Source organism: Ooceraea biroi, chromosome 2 (genome assembly GCF_003672135.1).
Source record: "Ooceraea biroi isolate clonal line C1 chromosome 2, Obir_v5.4, whole genome shotgun sequence".
In the NCBI taxonomy this organism is placed as follows: Eukaryota; Metazoa; Arthropoda; class Insecta; order Hymenoptera; family Formicidae; genus Ooceraea; species Ooceraea biroi.
Window position 1 is genome coordinate 14,409,187 of NC_039507.1, and position 16,782 is coordinate 14,425,968.

The 16,782-nt window shown below is 37.7% G+C and overlaps 2 protein-coding genes and 1 long non-coding RNA gene across 4 annotated transcripts in view; 2 read left to right on the plus strand and 1 right to left on the minus strand.

Annotated features, from left to right (window-relative positions):
- The window catches only part of LOC105284978 (galactoside 2-alpha-L-fucosyltransferase 1), a 67,334-nt gene that overhangs the window by 13,404 nt on the left and 37,148 nt on the right, over positions 1 to 16,782 (minus strand). The window contains exon 4 of one of the 2 annotated variants that reach the window (XM_026975619.1): positions 2,347 to 2,507. The exons of the other annotated variant lie outside the window; for it this stretch is intronic. Within the exon in view, the coding sequence (XP_026831420.1) occupies positions 2,364 to 2,507 (144 nt within the window). The 3' untranslated portion in view covers positions 2,347 to 2,363. Of the gene's footprint in view, positions 1 to 2,346; positions 2,508 to 16,782 lie in introns of those variants that run through there. 2 annotated transcript variants of the gene reach the window in all.
- Positions 3,179 to 4,393, plus strand: LOC105285287. Its single transcript, XR_895042.3, has 2 exons — positions 3,179 to 3,853; positions 4,209 to 4,393. It is a non-coding gene; the product is annotated as an uncharacterized LOC105285287 (long non-coding RNA).
- Positions 9,202 to 14,293, plus strand: LOC113563675 (piggyBac transposable element-derived protein 4-like). The gene has a single exon (XM_026975623.1). It carries the CDS (start codon positions 13,547 to 13,549, stop codon positions 14,147 to 14,149), a length of 603 nt encoding a protein of 200 aa, XP_026831424.1. The 5' UTR covers positions 9,202 to 13,546; the 3' UTR covers positions 14,150 to 14,293.

Below are 16,782 nucleotides of genomic sequence, written 5' to 3' on the forward strand. Positions count from 1 at the left end.
CTTTGTAACTGCAATATAACTGCGTTATAAAACTGTTATATTGCTCTGTTATACATTGGTTATAATAATATAACAGTAATATAACTGAAATATGCGATATTATATAACTGTAATATTTGCATATTATGTCTATGTTATATATCATTTTTAACATTCAGATGTCGAGTTGTCCGGTAGATGGCTTCGTTTCTCGCATGCAAAATATAATACAAAATATATATAGGAACGGTGATCACGGCAGGGCACAACTTGTATCGTAAGTCCATTTCTACGATGAAGTGGTACATTTTTGAACGAATAATAAATAAGAGGAAAGTACGAACGTGTACATAACGTTTAGGAAAACAAATTAAACATACACCTGTAGTTGTAGAGGCTAGAGAGAGGAAGAAAGAGTAAATAATATATATTTCATTTATATAACATTTTAGTAACACGTTATATTATTGTTATATTACTGCAATTTCGTTTGAGTGGGAAATTACAACTAACAAATACGTTACATGTAACGAACATGTTATATTGCGTGTTACATTCTGTTATATTATAGCAATATCATTGTTATATGACTGTGTTTGCTGGGTATTGATTAACATATCCCAGGAACTAAAGCCGTAATAAAAATTCTAATGGCACTTTTATAATATAATGTGAATGCAAGCTTTCGATCGCGACCAATTCGAATAAGATTGGTGCAGTCAATCCTAAGATATTGTAATCGTTATGTTAAAATTGTGACGTTCCGTTCTTTATTTCCATGGGATTCAGACCACTCACGTACGTATGTTCACACAAAGCGATTTTGTCCCTCAAGGTGCGTTCACACACACGATTTAATTTATTAGCGAGCGAGCGAGCGAGAGAGAGAAAGCAGGAGAGAGAGAGAGAAAGCAGAAGAGAGAGAGAGAGAAAGCAGAAGAAAGAGAGAGAGAAAGCAGAAGAAAGAGAGAGAGAACGCAGGAGAGAGAGAGAGAAAGCAGAAGAGAGAGAAAGAGAGAAAACAGAAGAAAGAGAGAGAGAAAACAGAAGAGAGAGAGAGAGAAAGCAGAAGAGAGAGAGATTATAGATAGGACTATAATAAAATATAATAAAATTGATAAAAAAATGATTAAAATAACAAATTTAAAAATTAAAGTTGAACATATGGAAAAGATCTCTATTGATTCAAATATACATAAAATAAAAAATTTCTACAAAAAGCATGTTTATGTACTTGGCGTTGCGACACTACCGCGTCGCTTGATCTTTAACCTTCACATTATTGTTTTATATTTTTTCATTAAAATACTTTATTCCCAGATAACATTTCTTGCTAAAGCAAACTAATGCAATCTATTTGCTGGCAATTATTGCCATCGTGTTGCCATAATAATGGCAGAAATATTTATTAAATATTTATTAAATTAAAAACTTTTTCGCATGTTGGTAACAAATTGCTAACATATTTTGGTAACAAGTTTTTGTAGCAAAAATGTTAGGAAATGTTTTCATCAATATATCGATAACTGATTTTGCACTCCTGATAATGAGCAATTATTGCCGTAATTAACGTTTTCCTCGCAGCTGTTGCCACAAACATTGCTGTAAAAGTGCTGTACTCACAATCAGTTTGCGTGTTCCTTTGCTAGCAATATTGCATCAAATGAGGACTCGCCTTGTTGGCAACTTGGTTGCAACATTTCTAAGCAAATTCACAATACCGGCAAAATATTATCTGGGTTGTTTCATATATTCTTGTGATGTTAATGGTTTCTTTTTAATGGTTTAAAAAAAATAATAATGTAAGTTTTTATCGTTATTCAATATAAAAAATAATTATATATAATGAAACTAATAGTTTATTTTAATGTTGATTGTTTACAATTAATACACACACAAGGGGAAGAAATATAGAATTTCTTTCTAAAAGCGATAATGTAAGAATTTAATCAAATTAATTAGCGTATTGTAAAATTGTGAGCAATGTGTTATAATATATTGTTATTATATAGATGTTTTATTTTTTTGGACAGAAATAATATGTAAATCTTGTCATTAAATATATTCCATGTATGTCAATATAATATTTGTATAACCTCCGTATCCACATTTATATAACATTTACATATTATATTAGGTTGTAACAAAAAATGGTTTTCATTCGTTTGAATGAAAGCTTATTTGAAACTTCAATGTATTTCAAACGTGTAGTGAACTATTGAGTTGTAACAAAAGTTCGTAGAGTTGTTTAATAAATGCTGTATTATACGTGTATCGTTAATCTTTTTTATGAAAAAGATGAAAAGATAGGACAAAATCATAAAGCTATCGGAAAGACGGTAAATGATATTGGAACAAAACAGTGTATAGGATTTAATAAATATTTATGCACATATATATAATTCTCGAGTGAACACGAGATCTATGACATCCAAATCAAAGTGACATCTGCTCGTAACAATCAAATTGGCAAATCTGCTTATTTGGCCACGGCAGGACGTTCTCTCGAACAGAGAATCCGCAAATTCCTGAAATCAAAGAATTCAAAATATGCATATATATATACATATATCATTACCCTCTTGCCAAATCTTGAAATAAAAGAAGAAACAAGCTATTTTTTGTGGTAGTCAGTGGCACTGGGCGTTTGGGTCCCAATCCAAATAACCCCACTGGCGGGTTCACGTGCCATTAAATAAATAATATAATTGGTGGTCGAATTGGTACGACGCCTGCCCGGTATGTAGGAAGTTCCAGGTTCGAACCCTGGCTGGGGTGATATTTTTCGCAATCGGTTTTTAATTGTTTAATTGATTTTATTCGGTAAATATATACAATAACGGACCCAGCCCCGATGACCTTGACCGTGACATATATTATAGAAGTCACCCTCTTGAGCGACCTTCAAAAGGTTTTAGCCGTCGCTCGTTGTTTATTAAAAAGTTATTAACAAAAAAGGTTTAATGATTTCGCACGAATTTTTAGCTGTCCACGCGAAGCAAGAACATGATATTGACATATATTACAAAGGTCACCTTCCCGAATAACCCGCACTAGGTTTTAGTCGTCGATCGTTGTTTATGAAAAAAAGATCGTTGTTTATTAACAAAAGAAATTTCGAAAATATAGTAGTTATTTTGAATATTGAAAGATATAAACGACGAATATGTATATAAACGAAGAAAGGAAAGTCATTTAAAGCAGTGAATTGTTAATATATAGAATAGTTTCTTTTAAGGGGGGATTCTCATGTAACGAGTCAAAAAATTTTTTTTGCTTAAATCAACTCTAATACATGTGGAAAATATGTTCCTAAAGTTACAAATCGATATTCGACCTCTACGTATAGTTATAGTCGAGTTTTCGACCGCGCGTTGAGTAGGTAGCTGGGAGCGCTCGGAGCGGAGACACACGTCTCGTCTGTCCTCACTCATACACTCGTACATAACAAACAGCTTCGCAGGTATACGTCTAATGGTTTTCTTTTGTTGTGATATACCTTCGCGTACTTGTATAGCTGAGGCAGGAAATTTTTACGAGAGCTTCAATTCGTGTGTTTGGCGTTTGGCTCCGAAATATTTATATTGTGGCATCCGAACAGTGGAAATAGCCGCATATATTGCTGCAGGATTATTCAACGAAGGCTATTTCGCCGTTTTAAAAATTATGGACACATTAGAACTAAAGATCGGTACCCATTGTAAGGAGTATGCAGACTCGTATGACGCCGCGCGAATACGGCAACAGGAGTGACGAAGCCTCAGTAGCTCGAAAGAAGCTCGAACTGCTCGCAAAGAACTGAATTTACAACAGCAGCAATTATACGAGGATGCAGAAGGCCTACTATATGGTCCTGGAATCGCCGATTAGGACTGTAAGTATTGAAAAGCATTACTTTTTATAACCGAAAACTTTAAACGCGTTTTTCTCGAAATCACTTTTTTCAAACTGGTGTGCAGGATAACTAAAAAAATATTAGACCGATTGGGCTCTTTCGGGGCTCTACATGTAGACAATTATATTGTTCATTGTATGAACCTCAAAAGCAACAAAACTTTTTAAAGTAAATAATGTTTATTTCACAATAACAATGAAAATTTTAATGAAAAAACAGCATTTTTTTCAAATGTCGCCATTCTTTTCAATTTGGTTTTTTTTCTTGCTTCATGAGGTTCAAACGATGCGTAATGATCTATAATTAATAAATATTGTTGAATATTCTGTTTCAGACCTTTACAGCGGATGCTAGACTGCACACCGTTTGACGCCTGCGACGCCGAAGCCGCTGAAGGCGGCGTCCATACCTATATCTATATATATGTTTTTTTTAACCAAAAAAATATTTTTATATTCTCTTTACATGTATTGATGTACTATTAAAGTTTGAGATCCTTTGACTAAATACGTTCTTGAAAAAAAATTCCGAAAAATCTGCTTCTTTTTGGCTCTTTACATGAGAATCCCCCCTTAATATAAGTACAAAGTATTCTTCACTTTAACCAAAAGCACAAACAGTTAAATACAAAATATTCTCTGCTTTAACTTAACCTAACCTAACCTAACCTAACCCAAACCTATTTCTGATTTAAAGCTAAAATTCCATCAAATATACTCTTTCGTAAACGTATATGGTATCGTAAAATTATGCTTTATTCATTAAACATTTTTGTTAATAACTTTTTAACAAACAACGAGCGAAGGGTGAAACCTAGTGCGGGTTATTCAGGAAGGTGACCTTTTTAATATATTGTTACATCCGGGTTGGCCACCCGGTGTAACGGAGCTGGGCGTGCAGCTGAGAGTCAGCTGGAAAGAAGACGCGAGTGACGTGCGAATCAACATCTCCGCGGCAACGGATAAACAAGATGGGAACAACGAGTTGAAGCTCAGCTGTGATCCCAGCTGGACGTGTCGCGAGCCGCTCTGACAATACGCACGAATTGTATAATCGACGTCATAGAATAAAGTTTCTATTTTATTAAAATATGCGAGAGTTATTTTCGCGAGCGCGCGAGTGACTGTGAGTACGCGGCGTGAGTGTGAGGTGAGCGAAGTCCGCCCGGACACGTAACATTTTGGGGGCTCGTCCGGGATTGGATCGACGAGCGACGTACGACGACGATAACGGATCTGAGGAAGCAACGAGTGACGATCACGGTGCACTCTCCGAGGAGGATCCGCGGGCAGATGCTGCCGCTGTGGGAACGTGATGGAGGCACGGCCACTGGAACGGAACGAGGTCTCGCAACGCACCGCCGTGGAAACGAGTCGAGGACCGGCGACGGAGGAAGCGGCGTTTCAGCTAAGTCCCTCCAATAACTTTGTTTCTTCCGCCGCAGAGAATTCGGATACGATCGCGATCGCGAGCGTGGGTAGGGCTGCGAACGTGGGTGACAGCGAATTTCGGATCATTATCGTGTATAGTCGGCTGATCGTTCTGTTCTTCGCGTGCCGCGTAATGTATTTCTTTTATTTAAGTATCGGTCGTTCCGTTAACTCGAGACAGCGGACGGATGAGGTCGCGGTGAAATTTAATGTGGATTTATCCTTGTTCGGTGCGTATTACGTGTGCTGTGTATTGTGTTTTGTGTCTGTGTCGCGTTTAAGGTCCGCTGGGGAAGAACTCGCGACGGACGGGATCGCTAATCCGACTCGACAAGGAGGCTGCCCCCCTCGCAGTTTTTGACCGGGGTTTTCCCGCGAGGCGGAGGGCGAATGCCGGGGCAGGGACTTGGGGGTCCTCTTCGGAGGACGGAAGGGTCCCCGGAAGTCTCCCCCACCCGAGTCCGAAGAAGGAGGTGACGAAGGAAGAGTGAAGAGAAGACACCAGCAAGGGAGCCGACGGAGAGGAGTCTGCGCACGGTAGCCTCGGGCAGAAGCCCGGGGGTAGTGCAGGAAGCGGGAGAGGAGCGACGCCGGGAACGGCGAAGGGACCGGCAAGAGGAGGGCCCGCGCACGGTAACCTCGGGTAGGAGCCCAGGAGTAGTGCAGGAAGCGGGCGAAGGAGTGAAGAGACCGAGGGGAGGCCCGTGCACGGTAACCTCGGGCAGGAGCCCGGGGGTAGTGCAAGGAACGGAGCCCCGAGGTTGACGCCCCTATTCCAGGGATTGTCGGGACGACAATCTTGTGAAGCGGGGGGATAGTGTTATGTCCGGGTTGGCCACCCGGCATAACGAAGAGCCGGTCAGTTGCCGATCAGCTGAGCGTCATCGGATCGGCCATCGGAAGAAGACGCGCGTTGCCAAGGAAAACAACAAGAAAGAGACAGAATCGGAAGTGACTTTGACATCGACGGACGTGTATCGCATTCCGCTCTCATTATAATAAATTTCTATCGTTCTTTTATAAAAGTGTTACGTCCGGGCGGCGGATTCCGCTCGACACGCACGCTCGCACTCGCGCTCGCTCGCACTCACCCGCGGAGACACTCGCACACGAAATGAAACGACATTCCGATTCTGTCTCTTTTTTGTTGTTTTCCTTGGCAACGCGCGTCTTCTTCCGACGGCCGATCCGATGACGCTCAGCTGATCGGCAACTGACCGACTCTTCGTTATGCCGGGTGGCCAACCCGGAAATAACAATATGTCAAACTCAAGTCCTTGCTTCGCGTGGACAGCTGAAAATTCGTGCAAAATTATTAAACTTCTTTTGTTAATAACTTTTTAATAAACAACGAGCGACGGCTAAAACCTCTTGAAGGTTACTCAGGGAGGTGACCTCTACAATATATGTCAAGGTTAAGGTCATTGAGGCTGGGTCCGTTATTGTATATATTTACCAATTCTAAGAATTAACTCTCCGAGTGAACATATTTTTTCGACCTTTCGAGTGAACATATTTTTTCGGCCTTTCCAATGAAATATGTTCGTTAGTCTGTTCATGTCCAACGCTATTTTCTTCATCTTAAAATTAAAAAAAATTTGACGAAAGTTATTAAACATCTGTTTACATTAATCATTAATAAATTTAGTTAATTCTTGGAATTTGATTAAAACAAACAATACTACGAACTTTTGTTAAACTTAATAGTTCTTTATATTATTCTTATATGTCATAAATACTCATATATATGTAAAATAAGGAAAATTATTTCTTTTATACAAAAACACAACACATCGTATATACAGGGCTGCGTTCGATACATCGCCTTAGTTTGATTATCACTCGAATCATTATTCGAAAATTCTAGTGCGTTACTCGTTAATCCATTCGAAAACCAAGCGTTTGCAGAGTGTTGCTCAAATCATACCAGTTAAAACTCACACATGCGCATTAAGTACTACAAGCTACAGAAACAATCAGAAGTCTGTGGAAATAACATGGAAGCACATTATTAACCTTAATTCAGTTTGGTATTTATTTTAAAAAATTAGGATAAATTATTAGGTTGTTGCAGATGAAATGGCCGTTTTTGAATTTTGAATTTAAACTTTTATTACACACACTTTATATATATCTTGTCAATCCAAATAGTCTCCATCTATTTCAATATACTTTTTCCAACATGATACAAGCGTATCAATGCCTTTCACGTAGAAATTTGAAGAGCGAAATGCAAGAAATTCGTTAAATGCACTTTTCAACGTCACTTTCTTTTATTTCGTTTGAAATACTTTTTTCACTTTACAAAGGTATCCAGGTGCTTAAACAAATGGTAATCTGTTGGAGAAAGATCAGGAGAATAAGGAGGGTGAAGGAGAATTTCGCATTTGTAATCTGTTAATTTTTTTACAGTTTGTTTTGCAACATGCGGTCTAGCATTATCATGGAGTAATAACATACCGCGTCTATTTACTTAACGTCTACTGTTCAGTGCGCAATGTTTCCATCACAAGATATTCACAACGTCAATTTCTTGGCAGTATTTGTTAGCATTTATAGTTTTACTCTTTTTCAGAAATGAAAAATGCACAATACCCTTAGCAGACCACTATACAGATACCAAAACCTGGACTACGTGGATGAAAGCTTGGTTTTGGTATGTGTTTCAGAGCTTGATCTGCATCTAACCACTGAAGAACGTCGACGATTATCATAAAGGATTTATTTTTCATCACGTTACTATTCGATTCAATATTTCTTCATTATTGTGTCGGGAAAGCAAAGAAGAGCTGATTTCCATGCGACGAAACTTGTCTCTCTCAGTCAGTTTATGTGGTACCCACTTGTCAAGCTTTTTCACTTTCCCCATGGCTTTTATTATAGATGTCGGAAAACAGTCGAATAGTGAACGCTGATGCAACATCTCGAACTGATAAATGCGAGTCTGCTTCAACCATATCTTTCAAAACATTATCATCAACCACTAATGGTGCATGGCCGCGAGGCAAATTGTCGAGGTTTGTATTACCAGACCGAAACTTTTCGAACCAACGTCTGATGGTTCGATCACTTACAAAATCTTCTCTAAAAGCAGTGTTTATATTTCGCGCTGCCTTGGCCGTACTATGGCTAAGTTTGAATTCGTACAAGAATATTATATCCGCATTTCCTTACTTTCCATGTCACAGAAACAGCGATTTTCAACGATATAAACAATGTAAGATTATGTGTACGAATTTACGTGTGAGGCATATATTTTCAATATATCACACATGCAACGATAGCTGCATGACAAAAGTTGAACTATTCAACCGGGAAATGAACTTGAATTTGAATTATGAAAAACGGTCATTTCATCTGCAACAATCTAATATATGGAAAGTTTCACTCTAATTGAAAAAAGACATATTTTTGTCAAAGAAGATTGAAATTAAGTAGGCAATTGGTTAATCTTAGATGTTGCAGGTAAATATAAGATTAATTTTATATATGTTAATTTTTCTTAAAAAAATTATTCAAACAAATTTTACAGAATGTTTTCCTTATAATTGCATATGTAAAAACGAATTATATGTATATTTATTATGAAAATATACATTGTATATTTATATGTATGTGTAAAATGTATATTTATTATAAAATTATGAAATTATGTAATATAATTTATCATCGTTGCATGACTTCTTCTTCTTCTTCTTTCCTCCTCTTCATCCAAATCCTTCTTTCCTTTTCTATCTCTTTCAACTACTGCTCTCCTTTCCTTTCCAGATAACTATATCCCTCTAAAAAAAACCTTACAAAGGTAAACAAATACGCCAAGTACATAAAAAAGCAAAACTAAATATGATGCAATCCATAGTTAACTAGCCAAGTACCTAGAAGCAATTCAGTTTGAGGATTTGTAATTTGAAATAACTACTTGGCGTGCCCGGGTCGCATTTGTAATATTCTTCTTTTTTTTCTCTTTTTATCTCTATAAGCCGTTATTATGCTTATAAATTATCTCTTCTTATTGGAGTAGATTTGGATCGGGAGCTTGAATGGAGAACAGTCAGAATACTCGTGATTTAGCGACACCAACAATATCTTATATTTAATACCGAACTTGATACAGACAAAGGATGATTCGCTCGTTATGGATTCTCGCACTACCTATTCATTTGATTATCGATCTCAGACTGCTCGCTCCGACTTCCACGACTAGCTCGTCCCAAGCGCTCGCTGACAACGCGCCCTCGCGTAAAGTATTTCGGCTACTTGGACAAAGGTATCCAGCAAGTGCTGCCTATTGTCGTGTACGTGTGTCAACATGACGTACTTACAATCGTATTTCTTACACATTGGACATGTTTTCTTTTAAATTTGTACTGCCTTGAGTATTTTCACTAATGACTTTTAAATCTTTGTATTTGGTAATTTTTAAACAAATACATTTACAGTTTTGCACATTAGCAAAGTGATTATAAATATCCCTTTTCATTACTCACTCAATACAAATAATTTACAGATAGAGTTTACACAAATTATACGTATAGGTTAGAGCTCTCGATTGTTTACGTGTTTTAATATTCACGTGTACACGTAACTCGTGTACATGGATTTAGAAATCTTCATTCACGTGTACACGTGTACCCGTGTATATACGAGGACACGTGTATACGTGTACACGTGTCCTCGTATACGTGAATCGTGTATGTGAAGTGACACATCGGTTGCCAGGTTCACATCGGTGAGTTTTCAGTCAGACGTAAATAACCTGTGTTACATTCACAATAAATATGAAACATCGCAAAAGTTGGGTTTGGCAATACACGATTCACGTATACGAGGACACGTGTACACGTATACACGTGTCCTCGTATATACACACCCGTGGGTACACGTGTATAGATTAAAACACGGGTTAAAACAAAGAAAAGTTAAATACACGAATTATACGTGTAGTTCGGTACACGTGTATTAGGGAGCTTTAGTATAGGTAAGACGTACGTTTTAATGCGACCCGCGCACGCCAAGCAGAACCAGGAAATGGGAAGGCAATTTCACTCTAAACAGAGCGAAGTTTGGAGAGCTTATGTCTTCACTTTAAAAATAAGAGTGACACTCTTCACTTTTTATCTTAAAATGAATGAAGTCACTCTATTGGAGTGAATATTTACTCCATAGGAGTGAACTGGTCAGTAACTCCATGATTAGAGTGAAAATCGGCCGGATTTTCACTCCTAAAACTTTAGAGGGTACGAGCGCAACGTTCAACGACGGCACCGATTCGTCTGTTGGACGTTAGAAATCCTGTTTCTCGCGCGCGATGCAACAATCGCAAAATTACGTTGTAATTGATCTTTTTACATTCTGTACGAATCGTTCTGTATAATGATGTACTCAAGCGCAGTACAATACTTGTTCTTCTAAATAAATTAATAAATTAATGAAAAATACTGTTAATATTTTCTTATCAATTTTTTTCTTTAACGACATTTTATGCAGAAAACCATGCAGAAAACTTCATACCGATCGTATTGATTTTCTCTCATCACAGAAGAAACGTCATTCGTTGCACGCTTCGCACGAATGCTTTGAAAGTTCGACGCGCATTGCATTTCCGTATAATAATTTAAAAACTATTGTCATCCTGATATTCGTCGGTTTTGTGAACAATGTACAAAGAAATAAAGTGAATAATAATTTCGAGTTAACACTAGGACACATTAACATGTTTCTATCGAGTTGAATGAAGTGATGTGGAAGCGTCCTTTTGATATGCGATGTCCCTGAGCGCGCGAAATTTTGACAAGCTTATTGGTAAACTTTAACCCTTTGAGGCATAGTGGTACGTATACGTACCACCTATTTATTCTCACATTTTCATGAAATATTTCATATTTGAGGAAGTCTTGTCGGGTTTTTTGCGTTTTTTAGCTTCTTATATGATACGGGAAGATACATGAAAGGTTGAAAAGTGTTTTGCATAAGTTGTCCATTTATTATAAATAAACAAAGTGTGAAAAATACACATTTTTACAGAAAATTCATTTTCCACAGACTATGAGTGAATGTTTTGCTCAAAATCAAGATTTGGGGGTTTTTTGGGTCGCTGATTACGAATCTGAGGTCCAAATTCCAAAATACAGTTTCCAAGATGGCGGATCATAAAATTTTTATATGATTAGCTGAAATTGTACTTTAGTTAGCTTTCAAGGTCGCTGATTATGAATCCGAGGTCCAAAACTCATTATCCAAGATTGCAGATTCAAGTTAGCGGATCATGGAATTCTAATATATTTACCTGGCATTGTCTTCCGGTTAGTATTTCAGGTTTTCGACTACAAATCTGAGGTGAAAAATGACGACTTTGAACTGGAAATTGTGAATGTCGATTTTCAAAATCACGAATTATAGAATCCCTATATGATCGGCTGATATCTAATCGGTTGTTCTCTATCGTTTTGTTTACTGATCGTGAATCCAAGGTCGAAATCCAAAGATAAACTCCCAAACTTGTGGATCGAATTATTATAATGAAATGAGCTAAGATCCTGCATTGATTGATTTCCCGCATGATTGATCACGATTTTTACGTCAACATTTCAGTCAATTTTTGGAGTGATCGATTGGGATGAAGTGATAATGATTTACGCAGTGTTTAGTTTCCAATATCGCTCAATTCGAAGTCTCGTAGAACATTAAAAGTTTGTTTTTGAAAACGACTGATTAGGAATGATATACCGGATGTGTCTCATATAATAAGTAAAAATCGCGCTCTTATTAGTTTTCGAGGACATCGACTACGGATATCACTATCAGTTTATATTCTTTATTTCTTGATTACATCTTATTTCAATATCACTTTTGTCATCATTGATATTGCTTACATCTTGTTCGTCTAAATATTCTACACCTGTCACTCCTCTGATTTTATTATATTGTTTCCATTGTCTGTGAGGTTCCCTTCAGTACATAAAAATGAGAAAGAAAAGAGCAGAACCACTTGATATCCCAAGTGATTCGGAATCTGTAGATGGTCTCTGTGATTCTGATGATGAGGGAGATGCTAGTGCAAATGAGAGACCACTCGTAAACTCACTTATCAATAATGATTAAATCCATGAAGAAGCGCTAGAGGAGGATACTCCCACATTGTCTATAGAAAAAGATAATGTTTGGCAGTCAGTGAGTTTGCCTAGATAAGATGCTCCATTTACAAAAGAATTTGGACCCAATATTCCTGAAAATGCCGAATCACCAATGGATATATTCTCTTGCTTATTTCCCCCTCACCTTGTGGATCATATTGTAGAACAAACGAATCTGTACGCGGAACAGAAACAGAGTCGATAAGATCCTGTTACAAGAGAAGAGGTTCTGATCTTCTTAGGCATCAATATTCTGATGGGTGTGAAAAAGTTACCGTACTATCGCGATTACTGGTGTAATAATCCACAACTACACGACTCTTTCATCGCTCCTTTGATGCCAGTAAATAGATTCGGGTTTCTACTTAGTCACCTGCATCTAAGTGATCAATCAGCTGAACCAAAAAAAGGGGATCAGAACTATGATAAGTTATATAAATTGAGGCCCCTTTTAGATGAGCTCTCACGAACGTTCAAAAGTTGTTGGAGGCCAGGAAAATACCAGTCAATTGACGAAACAATGATCAAATTCAAAGGGCGAAGCAGCATGAAACAGTACATGCCTGCTAAACCCGTGAAAAGAGGGTATAAATCCTGGACTCGACCCGACGAATCTGGATACGTGTGTGAGTTCCAGCTTTATACTGGCAAGACTGATTCTGGTAAGAAACAGTTGGGTTCAAGAGTGGTGAAAGATCTAACACGTGAGCTAGTTGGGGGAAATCATCATGTATATTTTGATAATGTTTTCACCAGTGTTGAGCTATTATCTTTGAAAAAAGATCAAATTTTTGCGTGTGATACAGTTCGCTCGAATCGATCTGGACTACCTAAGTGTTATAATGTGATACATATTTTATAATTCCCGCGATTTGAGATTGAAGAAGTTTATGGTTTGCACAGCAACGCGGGCCGGCTTTTGTTTTATGGCGCGAATTGGACCGTGAGTTCTCGAGCGTGTGTTCAAGCTACAACCAAATTCACACGCATATATCTAATCGTTATACAGTCAAAAGTAATAAAGCAGTTTATTTGTAAGTGCCATATGTTCAGTGTTTCACTACAGTAACCCACGATACAACACTAAGAGTCAGGAACCAGATAAGAGCATGAAGGTAGGAGATTTTGAGTCTCAGACTTCGAGCACAGATCTTCGATGGATCAAATGGATGGATAAGAGAGTTTTCCATTTTCTATCAAACTACCATGATCCTTCTGAACAAACAACCGTGGAGCGCAGACAAAAGGATGGATCTCTGTTATCTGTTGAAAGCCCTGTTATGTGCGCAGATTATAACAGTCATATGGGATATGTAGATCAAGCTGATCGTACACTATCCACCTATAAGATTGATCGAAGATCCAGGAAGTGGTGGTTCAGAATATTTTGGCACTTTCTAGATGTTGTTGTGAATTCATTAATTTTATTTAAAACAAAAGGTCTCAAACCATCTCTAAGCCTAAAGCAGTTCCGTCTAGCATTGGTGAATGAGTTGATTGGCGAAAATTTACCCGCGAAAAAGGTAGGAAACGTAGAAGTGTGGACACAAACACTCATAAGCCGCAAGTATCCTTGGAAAAGAGGCGAAGTCAATCTTCCCACATGCCCGTCCATACTAATGACCGAAGGCGATGTGCTCAGTGTAGTACGAAGGAAAAACAGTGCAGGTCTAACTGGATTTGCAAGGAATGCAATGTTCTCCTATGCCTAACATTGAAACAGAACTGCTTTCTTTCATATCATAAATGAACAAACTTGTATGAAAGATTCAATCATATGATGAAATTTGAAAAAAAGAAGAGAAAAAATATTGAAAGCAGAAAAAAACAATGAAAATACCCGAAAAATACAAAAAACAATAAATATAATTAAAAATGACAAAAAAACAAAAACATATTGCAAAAATACAAAAAAATTAAAAAATGGAGCTAGAACTTGTCACGTCCCCGCCGTTAGCTCTGGGTAACGCCAAGAACAATCACATGAGCTGCTGAGATCAACGTCCTATCTTGAATTTCAAGTATCTGAATACAGATCCGTATTCAACACCCTCAAATATTCCTATGCCATGATTCTCTCTGGCTTGACCACGATCTCACGAATTTTCTTCAAGTATCTTCAATCTGACATCTCGAATCTCTACAATCTGAAGACGAATTCGTAACCAGCGACCTCGATAATCCCCTGGTACAAATCCTTGTCAAGATTGTCGAAGTTTTCTCTTTTTTGGCCACCATCTTGAATCCGCCATCTTGAATTTTGAAAATCTGATAACGGATTCGTAATCAGCGATCCCAGAAACCCCCGTATATAAATTTTCATGTGATTCGGATTTTCTGAAAAATGCGTGCCTTAAAGGGTTAAACCTTTCCCGTTTAAAAACTATAACACCCTCGACATTTTGGCATTAGAATTTTCGTCTCCAAATGAACTCAGGAACCTACCATTCACGGCTTATACGGTAGGTCTGGGACATCCTATATAGCAATAATAACATACGTGTGTATGGCATCGTAATATGTCTATAAGTAAGAAGTTTCCAAACTGTATTTTCAGACTTAACGTGCAAAATCTCTTTTTAGTACCATAGTAAACATCACAATTAAGCAAGATTAAATCAAAGTGAATTACAATAGCTGCAATGTGTAAAATACAGAAACCTAGATCTTTACTTCTGGGCGTGTAGTGTGCAAATATAACATATTCACATTGCTTCAGGAAATGTAACGAGACTTAATATAAATCATTTGTTTTATTTATTTTTATTTAAACCAAGAATTTACAGGAAACAAATCCCTCTAATACAAATCAGGGTAAATCTACCGATTAGCGAACCCACCTCCTATCACCTTGTCCTTGACATATATTATAGAGGTCACCCTCCTGAGTGACCTTCAAAAGGTTTCAGCCGTCGGTCATTGTTTACTAAAAAGTTATTAACAAAAGAAGTTTAATGATTTTGCACGAATTTTCAGCCGCCCACGACAAGCAAAAGGTTATATTTTCCGAAACTGGAGCCCTGGACACATACGCTCGGTTTCAGCCCGCTTCGCGGGAGGGCGGGGGGCAGGGGCTTCGCCCCCCGCCCCCCGCCAGAACCAGTGTAACAGATTTTACCGTACAGATTTTGATCACCTGGTATACGATACGGATTCCGGCAGGGGGGGGGGCGAAGTCCCTGCCCCCCGCCCTCCCGCGAAGCGGGTTGAAAACGAGCTGTCCGAGGCTCCAGTTTCGGAAAATATAACCTAACCAGGTTAGATTAGGTTAGGTTAGGTTAAAGCAGAGAATACTTTGTATTTAACTGTTTATGCTTTTGGTTAAAGTGAAGAATACTTTGTACTTATATTAAAAGAAACTATTCTATATATTAACAATTCACTGCATTAAATGACTTTCCTTTCTTCGTTTATATACATATTCGTCGTTTATATCTTTCAATATTCAAAATAACTACTATATTTGCAAAATTTCTTTTGTTAATAACTTTTTCATAAACAACGATCGACGACTAAAACCTAGTGCAGGTTATTCGGGAAGGTGACCTTTGTAATATATATCAATATTATGTTCTTGGTTCGCGTAGAGAGCTGAAAATTCGTGCAAAATCATTAAACTTCTTTTGTTAATAACTTTTTAGTAAACAACGACCGACGGTTAAAACTTGCACAATGTTACTCAGGAGGGTGACCTCTATAATATATGTTAAAGACAATGTGATAGGAGGTGGGTTCGCTAATCGGTAGATTTACCCAAATCAGTTATTACAAAGAAGACATTAGCCATATAGAATGCAATAGTCGGTAATTATATAGTTTAACGGAGCACCCTCCGATGACTTTGACCTTGACATATGTTATAACGGTCACTCTCCTGAGTGACCTTCAAAAGGTTTTAGCCGGCGCTCGTGTTCATTAAAAAGTTATTAACAAAATTAATTTAGTGGTTTCGTATGGATTTTCCACCAAGTAACATGCAGAAGGTTTCATCTGTTGCTCGTTGTTTATTAAAAAGTTATTAACCTTTTGGTTAATAACTTTTACCTCTCTACAAACAACGGAGGTACGAACAACCATTTGTTTTACTTTGAAAATGCTGTACTTCCGGTTCCTTTGAGGTACAAACGATTTGAACGGAGGTACAAACAGGCGCTATCCGAGCTCTTTCGACGGCCGTTGGCCATTTTCGAATATCTCGAAAATTGGCGAAAGTATCTCTTGGACGTTTTTTGAAGAGCCTATACTTCCGGTCCCTTTGAGGTACAAACGATTTGAACGGAGGTACAAACGGGTGTTAATCGAGCTCTATCGAATGCTGTTGGCCGTTTTGCGATATCTCAAAAAT

Bases quoted from the DNA above. Each gene is read 5' to 3' on its own strand.
- LOC113563675 (XM_026975623.1), top strand. From the start codon at position 13,547: ATGAAGGTAGGAGATTTTGAGTCTCAGACTTCGAGCACAGATCTTCGA.